The 20,328-nt window shown below is 43.0% G+C and overlaps 1 protein-coding gene across 8 annotated transcripts in view; it reads right to left on the bottom strand.

Annotated features, from left to right (window-relative positions):
- LOC129714008 (transcription intermediary factor 1-beta-like) overlaps positions 1–20,328 on the bottom strand; it is a 40,564-nt gene that overhangs the window by 14,360 nt on the left and 5,876 nt on the right. For 6 of the 8 annotated variants that reach the window (XM_055663487.1, XM_055663486.1, XM_055663490.1 and 3 more), the window contains exons 2-10: positions 18,087–18,202; positions 15,170–15,317; positions 12,735–12,867; positions 9,773–9,889; positions 8,041–8,155; positions 7,321–7,467; positions 6,554–6,671; positions 4,221–5,230; positions 2,664–3,014 (exon numbers count right to left, since the gene is read on the bottom strand). In XM_055663487.1, the coding sequence (XP_055519462.1) occupies positions 2,664–3,014; positions 4,221–5,230; positions 6,554–6,671; positions 7,321–7,467; positions 8,041–8,155; positions 9,773–9,889; positions 12,735–12,867; positions 15,170–15,317; positions 18,087–18,202 (2,255 nt within the window). The remainder of the gene's footprint in view (positions 1–2,663; positions 3,015–4,220; positions 5,231–6,553; positions 6,672–7,320; positions 7,468–8,040; positions 8,156–9,772; positions 9,890–12,734; positions 12,868–15,169; positions 15,318–18,086; positions 18,203–20,328) is intronic. The other 2 variants (XM_055663484.1, XM_055663485.1) reach the window with 2 other exon arrangements.

The raw sequence follows: 20,328 nt of genomic DNA, 5'->3' as shown, positions 1-20,328 counted from the left end.
GGTGTTGGTGAAGGAAGAGGATGGATGTCTGTGGGGAAGGTTTCCCTATTCACTCCATTTCTTTCTAGTTCAGCAGTTTATCCTGACTCTCATGATGTCAACAACGTTTCTTCGTGGAATTTTTTGAAACAACATATTTTCTAATGATTCTTACTATTAGGACAAAGATCTGGTGGATCTTATTGAGTTTAGAATATAAAGAATCAGAACAGGATGTGGCATCCATCCTTAGAATAGGCACAATGCTGCTCCCTGCTCAGGAGCAGTGAAACCTGTCACATTTACAGCTGGACAGATGTGTCAGGACTGGACACAAGAACAGAAAATACTGGAAACACTCAGCAGGTCAGGCAGTATCCTTGGATAGAGAAATAGAATCAATGCTCCAGGTTGAAGATCCTTCACCAGAACTGCAAATATGAGGAGAATAGTGTATTTTAAGTTGTAGAAAGGGAAAGGAGGAGAGAATGAAGGGAATGTTTATGGCATGATAGAGACCAAGGTTGCCCAGATGACAATTGCTCATTACCTTCTCGTTAATTGTAGCCGTTCGGCCTGAGGGAGGTGTAAATACAGGGTGATGTTTAGCAAATAACAAGCCTTTCCTCTTGTATGAGCACAGGCCAGTTGTGTTTTCCATTTGTAACATTTGTTTTTCTCCCTACAGATGACATCTCATCTGCGGGAAATCCAGCATTCCATTCCAAGATTTTAGCAACTGTTGTTCTCACAGCTCCAGCGGAGTCATCATTTTGTTTTCATTCCTCTCTCTATACTCCTCCAGTGATCAGCTATGGTTAATCAGATGGCATCAAAAGCAACTGTCGATTTTGGCTTCCGACTGGACACAGGTATTCTCTCTTCTTCCATCCCTCCACTCCCAGGTTGTTTGCTCACCTTTTCAATTCCAACAAAGGCTCATTGACATGCAAGGTCAACCACCTCATTCACCACAGAAGCTGCCTGACCTGCTGACATGTTCATGTCTTTGTGTCAGATTTTCAGCATCTACAGCCTTTTGATTTACTGCATGAATTATGAACAAGCCGCGATGCTTCTATTGTAAAGGCACAATCTGCAATCATTGAGAAAGACGACAATTCAAAGCATCACCAAGTCCAAGTCCATAATGAATGAGCATGTCAAGTGGATTTGCTGTGGTTTTGGAGCCTTGGATGATGATTCTGCTTCACCTATTAAACAGAATTACAGTTGACAAATCTGGGATTGAGCCACATAAACCATGACTTTGTCAAACTATAGATGGGGAATGTGCAGAATATCTTAGTGAAGATTTCAGGTTCAATGACTAGTTTAAAAATCACAGCAAAGCCAAAGGCTCCAACGTAAAATCAACTGAGGTTCTGCTCCTGCGTTTGGCAATCCATAGTAAATGCACGCACAGCCTCATGGTTTGAGAAAGACCAGACTCATTGGTAGTCAGTTAGGACTGAAGTTACAGGTCACTTTTACACATAACCATGTATAACCATATACATCTAGAAGGCAGGAACGGGGTACTGATTGGGGATGATCAGCCATGATCATATTGAATGGTGATGCTGGCTCGAAGGGTCAAATAGCCTACTCCTGCACCTATTGTCTATTATCTACATTGTCATGGAAAGCAATAGAGTCATAGAGCGATGGACTCCATGACACACCACAGCAACGTACAGCGATTAACTCCACGGATGCGGATTGGGTCATGGGTGGGATTACTTGAATCCTGTTATACATACCTGAAGGAAGAAGCAGGGAAAGTTTTACGTGGGTGACGTCAATCAGGAGAGGAAGAGCCTAATTGCTCGGGCTTTGTACACAGAGAATTATGATGTGTAGGAGGCTTGATGGCGAGGCACAGCTTTCTGTAAGCACTAGCAGAAAGATTCGACTTCTTACCTTTTCTTCTAAAGACACCTAGCTCCATGAGCTACTCATATTAGCTTTCATAAAGCTACTAAACGCTGTACGTTCACAGGCCCCAGCTTTCTAACTTTTATGCCACAGCTGGAGCTGTGTTGGACTGTTTCCGATTGATAATTGGTGACCCATCTCAGCAACAGTTTCCAGTCCAACAACTCTTCTCTTTACGTCCCTATTCTGGTCTCTACATTTTTACCACCAGTGACTGCTCTTTTTCATGCCTTCACACAATGCTCACAAATTTTTGCTCTACCCCCCCCCCCCCCCCCCCAAGTTCCATCTCAGTGAATCAAACATCAAATAGAGGCATGTTTCAAGCTGGTAGTTGCATCAGCAGAATTTTTAACCAAAATTTCACTTGGTAAAAACCCACTGAAAGATTTATACACAATAATACCCATAAACAAAAAAGTGTCATCAAGCTTAAGGAAGAAAGCTGTCCTTTACATGCTGGTAAAATATAGAGGCAAACACCTTGCATTTACATGCAACTTTTGCTTTTAGATCTGTCTTCTATTTTTCCCCAAACTTGCCATGTTTGGACAGTAAGTTACCAAATCCCAGTTGGTGGTTGGCTTTCTGCTACTAACAATGGCGAAAGAGGGAGCTGGGAGTTAAGACAATAGGTCTGGAGCACACTAAAATATGTTGCTCAAAGGCACATTTGATATATACAAACGGGCCCCAAGTATTGCACTATGACATTACAAATGAGTTAAATGATGTAACATACTTACACTATGCCCAGCAGCAGGGATGTTGGAGTATGCGTGCTGGGGGGCAGCAGTTGTTAGCAACTGCCGACTGGTAGCAGTATTCGATCTCAGTGCTTGTTGCACAGGAGGAGATGGTCGACTGCCGGGAGTGTTTGATAGCCCAGTGGATGTTGATATTTGCTGCACTGGTGGAGACTGAACACCACCAGCTGTGCTAGGCCCAAAGGACAGTTGCTGCCGGGGTGTCGGGGAAGGTAATTTACTAACGACAGTAGGCTGATACATGGACATTTGCTGGTACAGTGTCGCTGTCTGACCCCCACTGATCGATTGCTTGGCAGCTCCCTGAGTATGCCCCTGAGGCTGGCGCACCTACAAAACAACCAGGAAACCAATGATAAAGCACATACTCAAAGTAATAAACAAACAGAAGTAAGCTTTCTATATAACGGGGCTTCCCATTTCTAGGGATAAGGAACGAGGGATTTATTTATTGGGTGACTGGATGGGGCTCTTATTGGAAGAGAACATGAGCAGGTCTATCATTGAGTTCAAAATCATGATCAGTTTTAATGGAGTAGATCCAAGTGCCAAAATGAGGCAGTCATTGGAGAGCACAGGTTGTGATAAAAGAAATAGTGGTTTATAATGATTTTCTGTAAACAGATGACCAACCTGAAACACTCTGCCCAACATAATATGAAAGAAGATTTAATTAAGAAGAGTTGCTTAAATACTCAGAAATAACATTATGATACCATGAGCAATGAGTGCGTCAGATTAATGACTAAGGGCCTGGCATGGATGTTCCATATCAAAGTAAAACAAAGATTTTATCCACTCACTAATTAGACAATCGAGTACATGCCTTGCTGGGCTATTTCAAGTCATAGAACATAGTATCATCAGAACATCAGTACAGCACAGGAACAGGCCCTTCAGCCCACAGTGTCCAAGCTAAACATGATGCCAAAACCAACACTGATCTGTCGGCACATAATCTCTACCCCTCCGTATATTATGCCTATCCACGTCTCTTAAATGACACTATCGCATCCACCTCAATCATCACCCCAGCAATGCGTTCCAGGCACTCAGTACCTTCTGTAAAATAGTTGCCCCCCCACATCTCCTTTAAACTTTGCTCCTCTCATCTTCAAGCTATGCCCTCTAGCAAAAACTGTCAATCTTGGACAAGTTTTAACCTACCAACTTACACTTCTTTGGAAATTGGAAACATCCAGAGGAAAGTCAAATGGGATGAAGAATATGTACAGCAGTTCAGGATTGAACCTGGATCCATTCGGATTAAGAGATGACAATTATCAAAGAACCTAACAAAAGATTTGCAAAAGTAAAATTATCTTGTCTGGGGAGAGGGATTTTGCTGCCCTTCTTAAGTTGTCTCAAACGAGCTGCACAGTAAGTGTTTTTAAGTATGCAACCATTGCATTAACGATGCATATAAAACCACGACACATACCAATCATATCCCTTTAATTGGTTAATAACACGAGCTTCACCTTGGCAAAAGGATATATGAGAAAAGCAATAATTGAAATGACTTGACAAACTTACTTGCATTCCATTCATTTGTGGCAGTAAGAGCACCTGACCCATGAGCTGCTGCTGCTGCTGCTGCTGCATTGACAAGATGCTCCCTTGTTGAACCACCTGCACCTGCATCTGCTGAAGGTACCTCCCATTAGCACTGGTCATTGTGCTTGTTGGCTTCACGAGCTGCACTGCTTGCTGCATCCGCGAGAGGCTGTTCACAGGTGGCCAAGATGCAGCCGTGTGAGGCTGACGGATGATGGCCTGCTGCGTGCTCTGCGGTGGAGGTGGCTGGCGTGGAGGTGGGAGAGCTGTCTGCTGGTAATTGGGTGGTGGAAGGCGATGGGGGGGCTGCATAGGTACGTGATTTTGCCAGGAGTTTCCTTGCTGTGCAATCATTCGATTGTTGGACTGGTGTTGGGCCAGGGTCTGGGAGCAGTGGCTCGACTGATACTGGGGAGCAGATTGGTGCTGGGCCACAGGCTGGGGGCAGTGGCTTGACTGATACTGGGGAGCAGATTGGTGGTGGGGGGATGATTGGTGTTGGGGGGCAGATTGGTGGTGGGGGGATGATTGGTGTTGGGGGGCAGATTGGTGTTGGGCCACAGGCTGGGGGCAGTGGCTTGACTGATACTGGGGTGCAGATTGGTGTTGGGGAGCAGATTGGTGTTGGGGAGCAGATTGGTGCTGGGGGGCAGGTTGGTGGTGGGGGGCAGGTTGGTGGTGGGGAGCAGGTTGATGCTGGGGGGCAGGTTGGTGGTGGGGGGCAGGTTGGTGGTGGGGGGCAGGTTGGTGGTGGGGGGCAGGTTGGTGGTGGGGGGCAGGTTGGTGCTGGGGAGCAGATTGGTGATGGGGGGCAGATTGGTGGTGGGGAGCTGATTGGTGCTGGGCCACAGGCTGGGGGCAGTGACTGGACTGATGTTGGGGGGCAGGTTGATGCTGTGCAATGGGCAGGGGGCAATGGACAGACATCGACGGATGTTGTACTGAAATATGTGCTGACAACGCTGAGGGAACTTCAATCATAACATTGCCTGTTGGGAAATAAACAGGCTGTGAAAATGTATTTTAAGACAGTGTCTACACTACAATATCACAATTCCGAACAATATAAACGCACATTGATTGAAAAAGCACTTAACAGAACAAGATTTGTACAACACAGAAATAGGCTTTTGGCCCACCATATATATCTATGCCGCCCATTCTGCACAACTACTCTCATCACATTTGCAGGTATTAGGACTACCTTTCCATACCATCTCATTGTGATTGTATCTGATTCCAACACCAGCTCCGACAGTGCATTCCCAATATCAACCACGTAGAAAAAACCTTTCCCACAAACCCCCATAAAACCCCTCCTTATGCCTCTACCATGATTATAATAATAATAATAATAATAAATTTTATTTATGGGCGCCTTTCAAGAGTCTCAAGGACACCTTACAAAAATTTAGCAGGTAGAGGAAAAACATGTAAGGGGAATGAAATAAATAGTAGATACATGACTAGTACACAAAGTAAATACAGAATTCAATACAAAACACAGTACGAGGCAATTAATGCACACATGAAAAGGGACAGCACGTGGGGCTAAGAATAGGCAGAGGTGAAGAGATGGGTCTTGAGGCGGGACTGGAAGATGGTGAGGGACACGGAATTGCGGATCAGTTGGGGGAGGGAGTTCCAGAGCCTGGGAGCTGCCCTGGAGAAGGCTCTGTCCCCAAAACTGTGGAGGTTGGACTATTTACCCTATCTATGCTTTTCAAGATTTTAGATACCACCACCAGTTACCCCTCAGCCCAGGGAAAACAAGACCAAGCTATCAAATATCTCCTAATCAGTAAAATCCTCCAATCCAGGAGACACCCTGATGGATCTCCTTTGCACATTGCGTTACTTGCACTAGAAACATTTGATCTAAGACATAGGTGTAGTGCCATAAGCCTAGGAAAAGAAATTCACAGCTTGTGTGAAATTCACAGCTTGAAATTTACAGCCTGGGGGGGGGGGGGGGGGGGGGGGGGGGGGGAGAGAGAGAAGACATGCAAGAGGCCAAAATTGGAAGGTTGTTGGACTGGAGGAAGCTACATAAGATTGGGATGGGCAGGATGACGAATGACTATAAAAACAGGAATGAGAACTTCAAAAATCATGGGGTTGTTAAATGACAAAGCACACACAGATCAGTGAGTACAAGGGTGATGATATAGGGGACTTTCAGCCAGTTAGAATAATGGCAGTCTGGTGTTAGATAAATACAAGTTAGGGAAGGCTGGGCAAAATGGTCCAACATGAAGGTTACAAATTTCAGTAGTAGTTTTGGAAACAGAAACAAGGTTTGAAGTACTCACCAAAATTAGCTGCATTCTTAGTCCAAAAGGCAGAGTCCCAGAGAAATGTAATAATGTCATTCTTCAACTCCTCTGTGTTAACCTTTGATTGCAATCCTCTTTGTAACTGGTAGAAGATCTGTAAAAGTAAAGATTCTCTAAGCAGGAAGCTTAGTACAAGATAATAATTCTGTACAATCAGAATCATGTTTTATTCGCCGAGTATGTGTTGCAACATACGAGGAATTTCAAGAGTTACAAGATAATATAGTGAATGCACAGGACGCAAAAGATTCATCACTCTATCTGCTGAGCCTGACTAAGTTTGTTGTGTACAAACCATACACAGCCAGCAGTTATGCAATTTGAAGGAACTTTAATGTGGTGTTCAGATCAGGTCCGTTAAACTGAACCCCTCAAAAAGTAATTCTGCTCCAGCCAGAATCCCCATGCTGGGATCAGATTCAGAATTAACTAATCAGGTTTATTTACTTATTTAGCAAGTAAGATACACATGGCAGGTACAATTCTGTACAAGATAATAACAGTTAAGTTGCCTCATTTCCTAAAATGAAATCTTGATCATAATGAATGCAGCCAGTCTCTTCAGCATTCTAAACATAATCTAAACAGGGCAGCATTTCAATATGTACTCAGCCTGAATTGTCTAATTCTGAATCAGCTTTACCTTCCATGCTTATAAACATATTTTCTAGTTGCAGCAACTGAGCAATTAGACTAGGATGGGAAACTCATTAATCAGAATTGCAGATTGACAGCTACAATACCAGTTTTTTGCAAAGCAGCAGTGCTGTGCTGTTATCCGTACTGACGGCCCACGAAGCAAACTTTAAGACATGGTCCATCTGCCGGTACAGTTTGGACATGGAAAGATGTTGTTGCTCCAGTTTTAGCTGTTGCTCCTCCGCCAACCTCTGTTGGGCAATCAAAACAAAATATATAAACCTTGCAAAAATCATTCATCAGTCATAGTTATACTGCAGAAAATAGACCACTCAGCCCAACCTAGATGGCTATCTAAGCTAGCTATCTAAGCTAATTCCATTTGCCCATATCCCTCTAAACCTTTCCATCCTTACAAATGACTCATAAATATTGTTATTGTACCAGCCTCCACAGCTTCCTCTGGGAGATCACTCTACATACCAACCACCCTCTATGTGAAAAAGATGCTGCTCAGGTCCCTTATAAATATTTCCCCTCTCAAGTTAAATCTATGGCCACTGTAAATCTATAGTTATGGACTCCACTATCGTGGGGAAACAGATTGTGACCATTCACTTTATCCCTTGCCCCTCATGATTTTATATACCTCCTATAAAATCACTTTATCCTTCAGCCTTGCACCACTTGGCTTCTCGTGCTAATCCTACCTTCCTTTGTGTTTGGTGTGACGTTTCATGCTCACCATTTCTTGTGCTGGTTTTTATATTGCAGAATTTATGCAAATAAATTACTCATATGCCACCCAATATAAATGTGATTACCTCCACTCTCTGGATGAGTGTCTTGCCCCGTTTATTTAGCTCTCTCATGATCTGCAGGATTGCCATCTTGATCTCCACCTGGACCTTCTTCTGCATATCCTGAACATCTCTTAACCTGATGGATGAAATCATAACTTTGATCCAAATATAATGAGAACACAACTGCACCAAAAAAAAGCCTTCCTCCTCCTACCAGCCCCGCATATATGGTGGTTTCTCAGTAATTAACCCATTGCAAGATGCAAGTTTATACAAACATATGGTAAAGTTTTTCCCCCACCTTGAACACTTTACAAGCTCAACACAGCATATTTGATTAAACTGGTTACCTTACAATTGATTTTAAAGTCTTGCAGTAACTGTATTAAATTCATGTGTAGGAAGGAACTGCAGATGCTGGTTTAAACCGAAGATAAACACAAAATGCTGGAGTAACTCAGTGGGATAGGCAGCATCTCTGGAGAGAAGGACCCTTCTTAGTTTTGACTGGAAATGTCACCCATTCCTTCTCTCCAGAGATGCTGCCTGTCCCGCGGAGTTACTATAGCATTTTGTCTCTTATCTAGTATTAAATCCATGTTGGAAATTTCACTCAGCCCAAAGAAACTACAAACCTTATTTAATCAACTCCTGGGTGATTTTTACATACAATAAGTTAGTTTAGTTTAGAGATTCAGTGCAGAAACAGGCCCATCGGCCCACCAAATCCACACTGACCAGCCATCCTTGCACATTAACACCACCCTACACACTAGGGACAATTTAACATTTATACTGAGCCAATTTACCTACAAACCTGTACGTCTTTGGAATGTGGGAGGAAACCGAAGATCTCAGAGAAAACCCACGCAGGTCACGGGGAGAACGTACAAACTCCATACAGACAAGCACCCATAGTCAGGATCAAACCCGGGTCTCTGGCGCTGTAAGGCAGTAAACCGTTACGCCACCATGCTGCCCAATGCCGCCCAGTATATTGAGAAATTAGACAAAACATTTAGTCAGAGCGATACAGCATGGAAACAGGCCCTTCGGCCCAACAAGTTCACATGGTCCATCAAACTCCCACAAAAATCCCACATTACCCTCACATTCACATTAACTCTCCCCCCCTCCTTCACCCCACTCCCAAATTCTACCACTCACCTGCAAGCTGGGGGCAATTTACAGTGGCCAATCACACATGTTGGATTTTACGAGGAAACCAGAGTACTCCAGGGAATCCACTCCATTAACAGAACTTCACAAAGACAGCTCAGAAGATCATAATGTAATCTGGTGCAGTGAGGTAGTCTGCAAGCTGCCCCACCATTCAGTCTCAGAATTCTGCACCGCATATTTCAACGTGCAGGTTTGAGTCTGGCGCGCAAATGCAAACAGGTTATTCAGGTGCTTTTGTCACAAGGACAATCTGTCACAACCTCATTTGTATCTGCACTCTCTGGCAGAGGCACACTGGAAAGCTATCAAGAAACCGCAGTTCTCATTTCCATTTCCATCCTGTCTCATGAGACAGAACAAATTGCAACTCCTAGCTATCTGCAGAGCCCAAGGAGCTGCCTGATCACTTTAGTTTAGAATTTTGTTATATTTTCAACAAAGGGGGTGAGCTTTCACCCACTCAGGATAGAACACTTGACTGCAGTTATAACCAGGACTGACAGCTTCTTTGATGGAGTTATTTAACTTAAGTGCAACAGTACACAACTCCAGAGGAAGTCAGGATACACACCTAGTACGAACTTGCTTGGTGGTCACTTGCAGCTGAGTTTTTTTCTCCGTCAGCTTCTTCACCAGGTTTTCCAGCGTCATCTTCTGGTTCTTAATAGCTTCCTCGAGAAATTGATATCTGTAATGCAATAAAATGTTCAACACATACAATTTTTCTTTTTATTCCTTGGAACAGAATCTAAGAATATGCAGTCATTTACATTGTAGTTATTTAGTGAAGGACAAATTTCATTGAAATGGATAGACACAAAATGCTGGAGTAACTCAGCAGGACAGGCAGCATCTCTGGATAGAATGGGTGTCTATCTTCGGTGTAAACCAGCATCTGCAGTTCCTTCCCACACATTTGAAATGGATTTGTTGACCCTGTGTTTTTATTCAAGTCGACAACAGTACAAAAAATGTTCCCTTCAATAAGCACTATTGGGAGCGGTGAATGCAATTGTTGCCATTGCTCAGAACTGTCATGAACAATAAGATAATGGCTCAGTATGGCAAATCATTCCAAGGCATTTCAGAGGAGCGTTTTAAAAAACTTCAAAAGTAAGTTTATTTCAAGCCAAGCACAGAATTAAGTGTATTAGATGTCAAATTTGGTAAATGATTTATCAAATAATTAACTTTAGCTGAATTAGCATAAACTGACAGAAGTTAACTAGGAAGTGACAGGTGAAAGGCAATTGGAAATTTAGAAATTATTATGTCCACAGCTATATTGTTTTTGTATGAAGAACACCCAAGGTCTCACCTGGATGGACTATTGATTTCTCTCAACACAAGTGAGAGAGGTGGTGTAGGTACAGGTCTTACATCTCATGCAAGATTTAACCCAATGAATACTATACTAGGGTTTATAGTTCACTATATGTGTCTTTTTACAATACTGCACACAAAATTGTGACATACAGGGTCAAATTTCAAATTCCTTCAAAAAACGTTGACAAGCACTATATTGGGTTCATGACTAACATAGTATCAATAAAAATATAAGAAAAGATAGCATATTGATGGCAAGTTTCCGAAAATGGCAACAGAATACACAAATACATTTTGTGTAACAGTTGTCGTGTGGTTTCCACCAGTGACCTGGTTGGCACAGTAAGTGCACATTTCTTATTCTTTTCTATGTTTATGAATACCACATGGAACAATAAAATTGCAACACTGGTTCCGCCTGATCATGTAATAGAGTACTGCATCCATCAGAGTGGACACCGCAACGTGCGTTACACATCATACACACAAACGTACGTTGCGGTGGACATTAAAAGATTTGGTGTGCCAGAAAACAAACGTTACATTATTAGCGAAAGCCAAAAATTGTCACCAATGTGATCTAAACGGTCCATTACCTTATGGATTTGAGCTATCGGTGGATGATGATTTGTCAGAACGTTTGATTTGGCCTGATTTTTTTAGTAAGTAAAATGTCTCCGTAACGGGCGTTGCAGAGCTTCCCGAAGTTAACACGAAGGAATGAAGTTAGCGACTTGGTCCGTACGAAAGGTAAACAGGAGACAGTGTGTTGCCAAATTGAGGATTGGTTCAGTTTCTTAGTTTTGATGACCAATTTATGCCCCCCCCTTTTTTTTTTAATTGATTTTCTTTCTTTTAAAATCTTTTTATTAATTTTTTCAAAATAAAAAATAAATAAAAATACTGATGAACATAACAGTGATATTGATAGATAGGGATCAGGATTACCAAGGAGTTGTAGAAGAGTATCAACAGATTAGACTTTAATTCTAAATACAACCTATTCTAACACAGACTATTTTGAACCAAAAAAGATCAACAATGTTTCATTGAGCAAGGCAGAATGGCTTTATTGTAATGCTCCAAAGCCTGGATATAAGTTCATGACTAGGGAGGCAACAGGGATGAATTACTGCTATGCAGTCAGGAAACCTGGAAGCACAAGTTTCGTAAGAAACATCTTGAAGTCTAAGGAGGTCGTAAGTGACTAGGAAATCCAAATTTGGCCACCATTGAAACAAGTGTTTGCAGAGCATGATACCTATTCAATAATCATGGGAAAATATAGATAATTATTACTGTCAAACACAACTAGACAGAGACAAGCGACTGCAAATGCTGGACTCTGGAGTAAAGGAAATCTCAGCTGGTCAAGCAGCATCTATGGAACAACAGAGGTTGATGCTTTGGGCTGAAACGCTGCATCGGGATCTCAACCCGAAACATCAAACATCTCATTACCTTTGCAAACACAGCTGGCTGACCCAGTCCCCTCAGACCCATGCACACAATCTGGATTTGCATGGCCTAATCTGCTAACCAAACCACCCCAGATGCTCTTCGCACAGCAGGTCAAGGATCCTGCTGCTAAAAACTTTTTGCAGCAAGCAAAGCTGTAACAACCCTCACCCGTACTCTCCACAGCTTTACTGGTTAAAAAATCAAAGGGAACTTCAATTGTTTTTAAAATGCCTTCAGCAGAAATTTAGAAGTATTAAAATTGACACAAATAATTTACTAATTGCAAATGAATTGAATTAATTGAAAACAGAAAATATTAGACTACAGCAAATTAAAAAGCATCACACATTCCGCCCGAAATCCACTACTCTACAATCTGCCTCAAATCATCCCATGCAGAGTCCAACCTACTACAGAAACTCAAAGATGACTGGGTAGTGTGCAGCTGCAGAGGCTAGGCAAGATCTGGCTCAGATACTGGACTATATTTGACCTTGCCAAGCTGCTGTTTAATGGCTAAACCTCGGGTGTCCTGATCAAGATCTGACCTGACATCCAAAGAGGCCTTTTTTCACAAATTAATTTTGATCCCTCATATACATGTTAAAGTCTAAACTGAGCAGGTATCTCAAATATGAAGATGAAACCTTGTTTGCAATATGTCCACGCAGCGTATAAGAGCTGCATAGCTGCAAGACAAGCATAAGAGGCAAAAGGAGAAGAATGTTAACTAGAACAGGTTTTACCGATGATCTTTGTGGGTGAGCAGCTGGCAGTCCCGGCAGGTTAATGTGTCGCACGTCTCACAGAACAGTTTCAGGGTCTCCTGCCTGTGAATGGAGCAGAAGATCGGTCGCTCGCAGTTTGTCCTTCCATCTACTGGAAGGATAAAAGATCAGAATCAGAACACGGCAAAATAATTCTAGCACTCATTAAAAGTGCACAGCTCTACATATAAAAGCAAGCTTCAGCCTCCTGCAGTCAGACAGAACTCATCAATTTAATCGCCTTTGATACTAACTCCACCCCTCAAGTTCACTTGGACTATTTCTGCCACTTTTCTCCTTTTTCTAGATCTCTGTTTCCATATCAGGAGACAAACCTTCACTTACGAACCCACCGACTCCCACAGCGACCACAACTACATCTCTTCCCACTTATCTCCGGTAAAGACATTATCCCTTTCTCTCAGTTTCTCCATCTCTGCCAATCTATTCTCAAGATGACTGCAAAAACTCCAGCCATTTGGTTTGCACAGATTGAGATTTTACCATACCTTTTGGAAGAAAGCTCCAAACTTCCACCACATTTTGCTTACGGGCTGTTTTCAAACATGAATTCTAAAGGTCCAGCTCGAACATCAGACCCTGAGCCCTTGACTTACCTTTCTCAATTAGCAAAGGTAGTTTCCCTCTATCCACCTTAGTAGTTCCTCTTCAAGCCAAATCACCACTTAGCTTCTAATTTGCAGAGAATACATCCCCTGATTGAATCTTTGTTTTTACGTTGAACCTTGTAATCTGGACATGCCACAGCTCTCTGAAAGTATCAATGCAAGTGGAAAAAGTGGTAAAGACCACATATGGTATGCTTGCCTTTATAGGTCAGGGCATTGAGTATAAAAGTTGAAAAGTTATGATGCGTTTACTTTATAAAACTTTGGTTAGACCGCATTTGGAGTATTGTGTGCATTTCTGGTTAACGTACTAAGGAAGGGTGTTGAGGCTTTAGAGCAGATGCAGATGAGGTACACCAGGATATTGCCTGCACTAGAGAGTATTGGCTAGAAGGAAAGATTAGACAAACTTAGATTGCTTTCTCTGGAAAGTATGTACAATTGTGGTGTTTACAAGGCTTTTAGTTAGGCACAGGAAATGCAGAAAATGATGGGATATGAAGGGACATGAAAAATATAAATATCAAGGAGGGGTAGGCCGATATTCCAAGGTATGTTCCTATTAAGGTAGCGGTAGCATTGGGTCTCTTGAAGTGCATTAAGGTGGAGAAGTTCACAGGCCCCAATGGGATCTATCCCATGTTATTGCGACAGGCAAGACAGTAGATTGTCAAAGGTGCTTGTATCCTTTTTAGCCAGACATTGCGTCCCAGAGGGCTGCAACAGAACCAGTGTAGTTCCTCTGTTTACGAAGGGCAGGGAACCATGAAATTATAGGCTGGCAAATCTTGCATCAGATTTCTAGGGATAGCATCTACTCACATCTAGAGCAACAGACTTATTAGAGATAGTCAGCATACTAGTCTGCAAGGTGGGACCTGTTTTACAAACAAGTGCGTTTTTTGAGGTTATGATGAAAATTATTAATGAGGGTAAGGCAGTGGATCTTGTCAACGAACTTTAATAAGGCATTTGACAAGGTCCCTCTTGATCAGCTGACCCAGAAAACTATGGCAGGTGGACACTTGGTAGATTGGATTCAAAACTAGCTTAGCCATTGAAGATGTAGGATAGAGGTGACCAGTGGTGTTCGACAATAATTAGCGGAGGGAACTCTGTTGTTGTCATGATTTGTACAAAAATGAAGGTGCACTATTATTAACTCTACAGACGATCCAAAAATTGGCTGAGATGAGGACAGCGAGGAAGTTTGTGAAATAATTCAGCAGAATATATAGCAGATGGAAATATGGGTAGAGAAATACAGTCTGTTGAAAATGTGGATTTGTGCAAGATTGACCCGACCACGAGGCCTGAATGTACAAAGAGCCTGACCTCATGGAGTGAATCCGATTCCATTTGCCAATAGCCCCCTCCACACCTGGATCCACCCATCACTTACTGGTTTTTGCCTCATACACCCGCCTAATCTCTTATCACTGGTTACCTTCCCCCCCCCCCCCCCCCCCTCCTTCTGTGCAAATAAAGCTCTCAACCCTCGATCTTAATTGTCCATTTCCATCCACATATATTGCTCAGCTGAGTTCCTCCAGCAGATTTCAGTTGCACATTGAAATGGCTCTCATTCCATGTTAATAGAAGAAAATTGCAACTTACTGAGGTTCATGGGAACTATCAGTAGAAATATTGTCAACAAGAGTGGGACCCTTTATTTTATCAATAGAGAGTGGAAAACGCCCTTTATCACATCAAAGTCACATTATTTGAGTCACATGGGTGTGCGGTGAAAACACACATACACGGAAAAGTATTGAAAGATTCTACCTGTGAACCCTGGATTCTTCTTACTCAGAGTGTGGTCCTTTGTGAATTTCACTCTCTGGTGAGCCTCTACACAGGCATCACACAACCACTCAGCACACTCGACACAAAAACTGGAGGACACAGCATTGTCTTCACAACTGGTACATACCTGCAGGACAAAGGGACAAAGATGATCAGTACCTGGCTCAACACTACAGGGAAACCCCTTTATTTCACCACTTGCACCTCCTCCACACAAGGAATTAATTTGCTGATTAATCAACATTTGGATTTGTTGCAGAATTTGTAAAACCTAATATTTTAAAGCTTTTAGAGCTCGTCATGTGGGATGTGATTTTCCCCTGGTTTCCTCAGGGGAAAATCACATGTATACAGGAAGAAATTGCAAACTCCACACAGACATAACCAGAGGACAAGATTCCTCGGTGTTGAAGCTGCGACATCAACATATTACTCCAAATGTGGCCTAACCAATGTCTGATGAAGCTGCAGCATAACTTAATGACTAATATACTCAATGCCCCGACCAATAAAGACCAGTATATCGTACTCCTTATTACCACTCTACTTCTGTTGCCACTTTCAGAGACCAGTTCAGACAGAGAGTCTCCGACCTGAAATGTTTACTTTCGATTACAGGGAGATGGAGTAAACGGATTGGAATGTTCCAATAGCAAGCATACACTGAAGGGCCAATGCAGCCTATTTCATAAGGAAAGGCCTATTATGACATGATCTTCAATAAACTATATTTAGTTATTAAATAATTTGAGTGCACAACCGTACTTTCACTTTCACATATCACCAAAAACTGAGGCTATGAAAAAAGCTAGCACCCCCTCCGTGATGAATCATGTCAGGAAATGTTGAGACTTTCCCCATCAATGATGAGGAACCAAGCAGCAGAAGGAAGTCTGCTTACCACAAAATTTGGGGAGTAAATAGATCTTGACTTATAGGCATACTGCAGGACAAAGGCCAGTGATAAGACAAAATGTGAGATATAAAGCTAAAAGAGTTGTAAATTGCAAAGTGAGAGGAAGGAATGTGGGTGGAAGGGGAGAAATGCAAAGGGAGGAATAAATAAATGGTGCTTAACTGAGGAAGAGGAAAAAGGCCTTAAAATCCACCTCCTATGCAATATTGCACAAAGGTTATGATGTAAACATATGTATTGTAACAGGCTCCACAGTGCGGAAGCCATGATGGTCATTTTTCAGAAAGGACATAAGCCATGCTCCTAAATTGTCCCTGGCTTTTGAAGTAGAACAGACAAGGTATTTGAGGAAAGAGAACATACCACAATGACAAGTGGAGGAGAAAAAGAAATAATGGAAGCTTGGGCAATGAAATAATTATTTATAGCAATGAGTCTGATGCTTAAGTTGATTTACCCCAGCATCAGTAATAGACAATGTAGAATCTATACTGAGGGATGATATCAGCCCAGTTCTTTGCTCTCTTTTTTTTGCACATGTTACTTTTCATATACGATTTATATACAAAGCTATTGATACACAGGAGTTAAGTTAAAGAGGGTTAAGGGGCTGTCCCACTGCGGTGACCTAATCCGCGAGTTAAGAAGAGTGTCTTCGACCTTCAAGCTCGAGGACACTCGCCTGGAAAACCTCGAGCTCGATCGACCGTCCGTGTTGAAACCGCGAGCTGGATCGACCGACCGCACACATACACACATCGCAACGGCGGGGGCCAGGGAAAACGGGGGAGTGCTGTCTGACATTCAGACCCTCGATGAAGAGGAAGGTAAAAGACGGCTGCACAGTGTATGGTAAGTCCTTTAGAGAGCGCGGGATAGAAGGGGGGAGGGAGGGAAGGGGGGAGGGGAGAAAAGGGGAAAGGGGGAGAGGGGAGAGAGGGGGGGAGGGGGAGAGGGGGAGAGGGGGAGAAGGGGGGAGAGGGGGAGGGGGAGAGGGGGGAGAGGGGGGGAGAAGGGGGAGAGGGGGAGAAGGGGGGGAGGGGAGAGGGGGAGGGGGAGAGGGGGAGAAGGGGGGAGAGGGGGAGGGGGGGGGGGAGAGGGGGAGGGGGAGAGAGAGAGAGAGAGAGGGAGGGAGAGAGAGAGAAAGAGAGAGAGAGGGGGGAGAGGGGGGGAGAGGGGGAGAAGGGGGGGAGGAGGGGGAGAAGGGGGAGAGGGGGAGAAGGGGGGGGAGGGGAAGGGGAGAAGGGGGGAGAGGGGGAGAGGGGGGGGGGGGGAGAGAGGGGGGGGGGAGGGGGAGGGGGGGGGAGACACTTTTAAGAAGCCAAAAGAGGTATAATAAAGTTCAGCGGGCATTTTACCTACCGGTCGGTTTTCCTTGGTCCTGGAAACTCCAGAGCCAATCAAAATGCCCAATCAGCTAAGGAGATTGCCTACAGCTGCCCTCGACTGCCTGTAACTAAATAGCGACCCCACTCCACTACGAGTTAAAAAGAACCATGCCATACTGAAAATTTTCCGCGATCTAGCTGAGGCCGCAAGTATGCGGGAACTTCCCTCGAGCATGAAGGAGAGTTCAAGTGACCTCATAAGACCTCCTAGGACCACGTGTCGACCATGCTGCGAGTTTGAATCGAGGGCAAACTCTTCTGAACTCGCGGATTAGGTCGCCGCAGTGGGACAGCCCCTTCAGGGTTAGGACACTTTTCCACTGTCAGAGGTATCATGTGGTCAGACGTGGAGTAAAACTTTCCTTTAATCAAAACCCATTACAGATTGGAACTATCAGGGGTGGGGTTGTAGATAACGACACAGGAGTGAAGAAGCTCGTGATCATCACTGTGCCTGTCATGCAGAGATCCATGATTGGGTTGATTTAAGCCTGCACCACCCAGAGCAACTATTATTCTTAACAGGTGTTAGAATCACAGAATAGAAGTTGTGCGTTTAAAAGCCTACGACAACAAGCCAATGAAATACTACCTGGCTAACCTTCTTGTTCGAGCCAGGGTCCAATTCACCAGTATCCCTTAGGAAGTAGTTTTCTATGATATCCCTTATGTAACATTGTTGTCTGCAAACAGGGCAGCAAATAAGCCCTACAAGAGAGAAGCAGATTTTAGTGTGACACTTTTAAAAAAGTATACTGATTAATGCATAATGATTTCTGTTCAACAACATGAAGGTTACATTTCATACAAAATTAAAGATGCAACAGTAAAATTATATTTCAAACACAGCTTTGAAGCCATGCCTTAAGGCAACTCAAAGGTATTAGTGTATTTACTGAGTTTGGTTGTAGACTCAGTGACTTCAAACAGACTTTTCAAAATGACAAACTTTCACTTTCTGAACCAGCACTCACAACGCATGGGTCAGGTATATTATTGTCACGTGCACCGAAGAACAGTGCCAACATTTATTTTGAATGCTATCAATCAGAGCAGACAATACAATAGATAAATACTCATCAAACCCAAGTACAATAGGTAGTGCAAAGGGGAAGATGCAAAGTCCAGAATATAGTTCTTAGCATTGCTGTGCATGTTCCATAGACAAAGTACAACTTCAGCAATGAGGTACAGATGAATTGGATAGTACCCTAACTTATTGGGGACCGTTTAGAAGCCTAACATACAGTTCTGTACCTTCCTTCTGAACCCTCTGAATTGAGTCGGCAGGGCAGTACTCTGCATATCGCCAACTTGGACAATTTAACATTTTTTTCATCGAGCTAATTAACCTACAAACCTGTACGTTTTTGGAGTGTGGGAGGAAACCGAAGATCTCGGAGGAAACCCACGCAGATCACGGGGAGAACGTACAAACTCCATAAAGACATCACCCGTAGTCGAGATCGAACAGTCTCTGGTGCTGCATTTTGCTGTAAGGCAGCAACTCTACCGCTGTGCCACCATGACGGCCTTCATCCGGGAGCTGGGAGAATGAGAAAAGACCAGGATGGGTGCTGGAGTAACTCAGCAGGACAGTCAGCATCTTTGGAGAGAAGGAATGGGTGACGTTTCGGGTCGAGACGCTTCTTCAGACAAAGGGTCTCGACCCGAAAGACCACCCATTCCGTTTCTCCAGAGATGCTGCATGTCCCACTCAGTTACTCCAGCTTTTTGTGTCTATCTTCGGTTTAAACCGGCATCTGCAGTTCCTTCTTACATAAATCTTTGATTATGTTGGTTGTTTTCTGAGGCGTCATAAAATGTAGATTAAGGCATTGGTAAAGTCAGTCAGGGAAATTATTTGGGTGAAATAATGAAAGACAGAAATTAAACAAATACTTTCTATCTATCTTCACAGAAAACTCAAAAATCCACCCACAACAAGTGGAGAACTATAGGTCGAGAGAATTTGAATAACTAAAAAAAAAGTAGGATCAGTAAAATAATAATATTGGAGAAATTAGTGGCGTTGAAAGCTGTTAAACATCAAATGATGCAATGACCTGCATCTCAAGTTTTTTTTGAATAGCAGCTATGGAAATTGTGGTTGCACTGATTATCATCCTCCCTAATTGCACAGATTCTGGAATGGTTCCAGAACCTAGAAGTCACAATGTTAAACTCACTAATGTAAGGGAGAAAGAAAATGAAAAAAACGCACCAGTTAGCCCATGTTAGACATGGCAAGATGCCAGAATATTATGCCAGTCAACATACATTTATGAAAGGGAAATCATGTCATGCATTTCCTGAGGTATCAATGAGCAAATTAGATGTGTTGAAAGGATTCCATGGTATAATTCGGCAGTTATCTCAATATCTCCTCTGAAATATCATAAGCAATGCTACGGGAGATTAATAGTCTTTAATATTACGTACGGATGAGTACTTTGAATAGTACGGGTGTCAGAGGTTATGGGGAGAAGGCAGGAGAATGGGGTTAGGAGGGAGATATAGATTAGCCATGATTGAATGGTGGAGTAGACTTGTTGGGCCGAATGACCTAATTTTACTCATCACGTATGATCTCAGGAAATATATCCAGCATTTCCCCCAGTTCCTGTTCACATTATAAAGTTTGCAGCATCTGTGGGTTCTGGCCATAATTGGAAAACAATTTTCAATTGATTCCACTATAACCATAAATAGTCCAATAACAAAATAGTTCTCTGGATTTAATGTTTGAATTCGGAAAGAAGCCAGGCAACCTTCTTAACCCATATAGGCTGTGGGCCGAGGAGCTTTATTCTGCAGTTTCGTGACCCAAGTCA

This window comes from Leucoraja erinacea, chromosome 37 (assembly GCF_028641065.1).
Source record: "Leucoraja erinacea ecotype New England chromosome 37, Leri_hhj_1, whole genome shotgun sequence".
NCBI lineage: Eukaryota > Metazoa > Chordata > Chondrichthyes > Rajiformes > Rajidae > Leucoraja > Leucoraja erinaceus.
The sequence above is the reverse complement of the archived record's forward strand: the minus strand, read 5'-3'. Positions and strand labels throughout refer to the sequence as shown.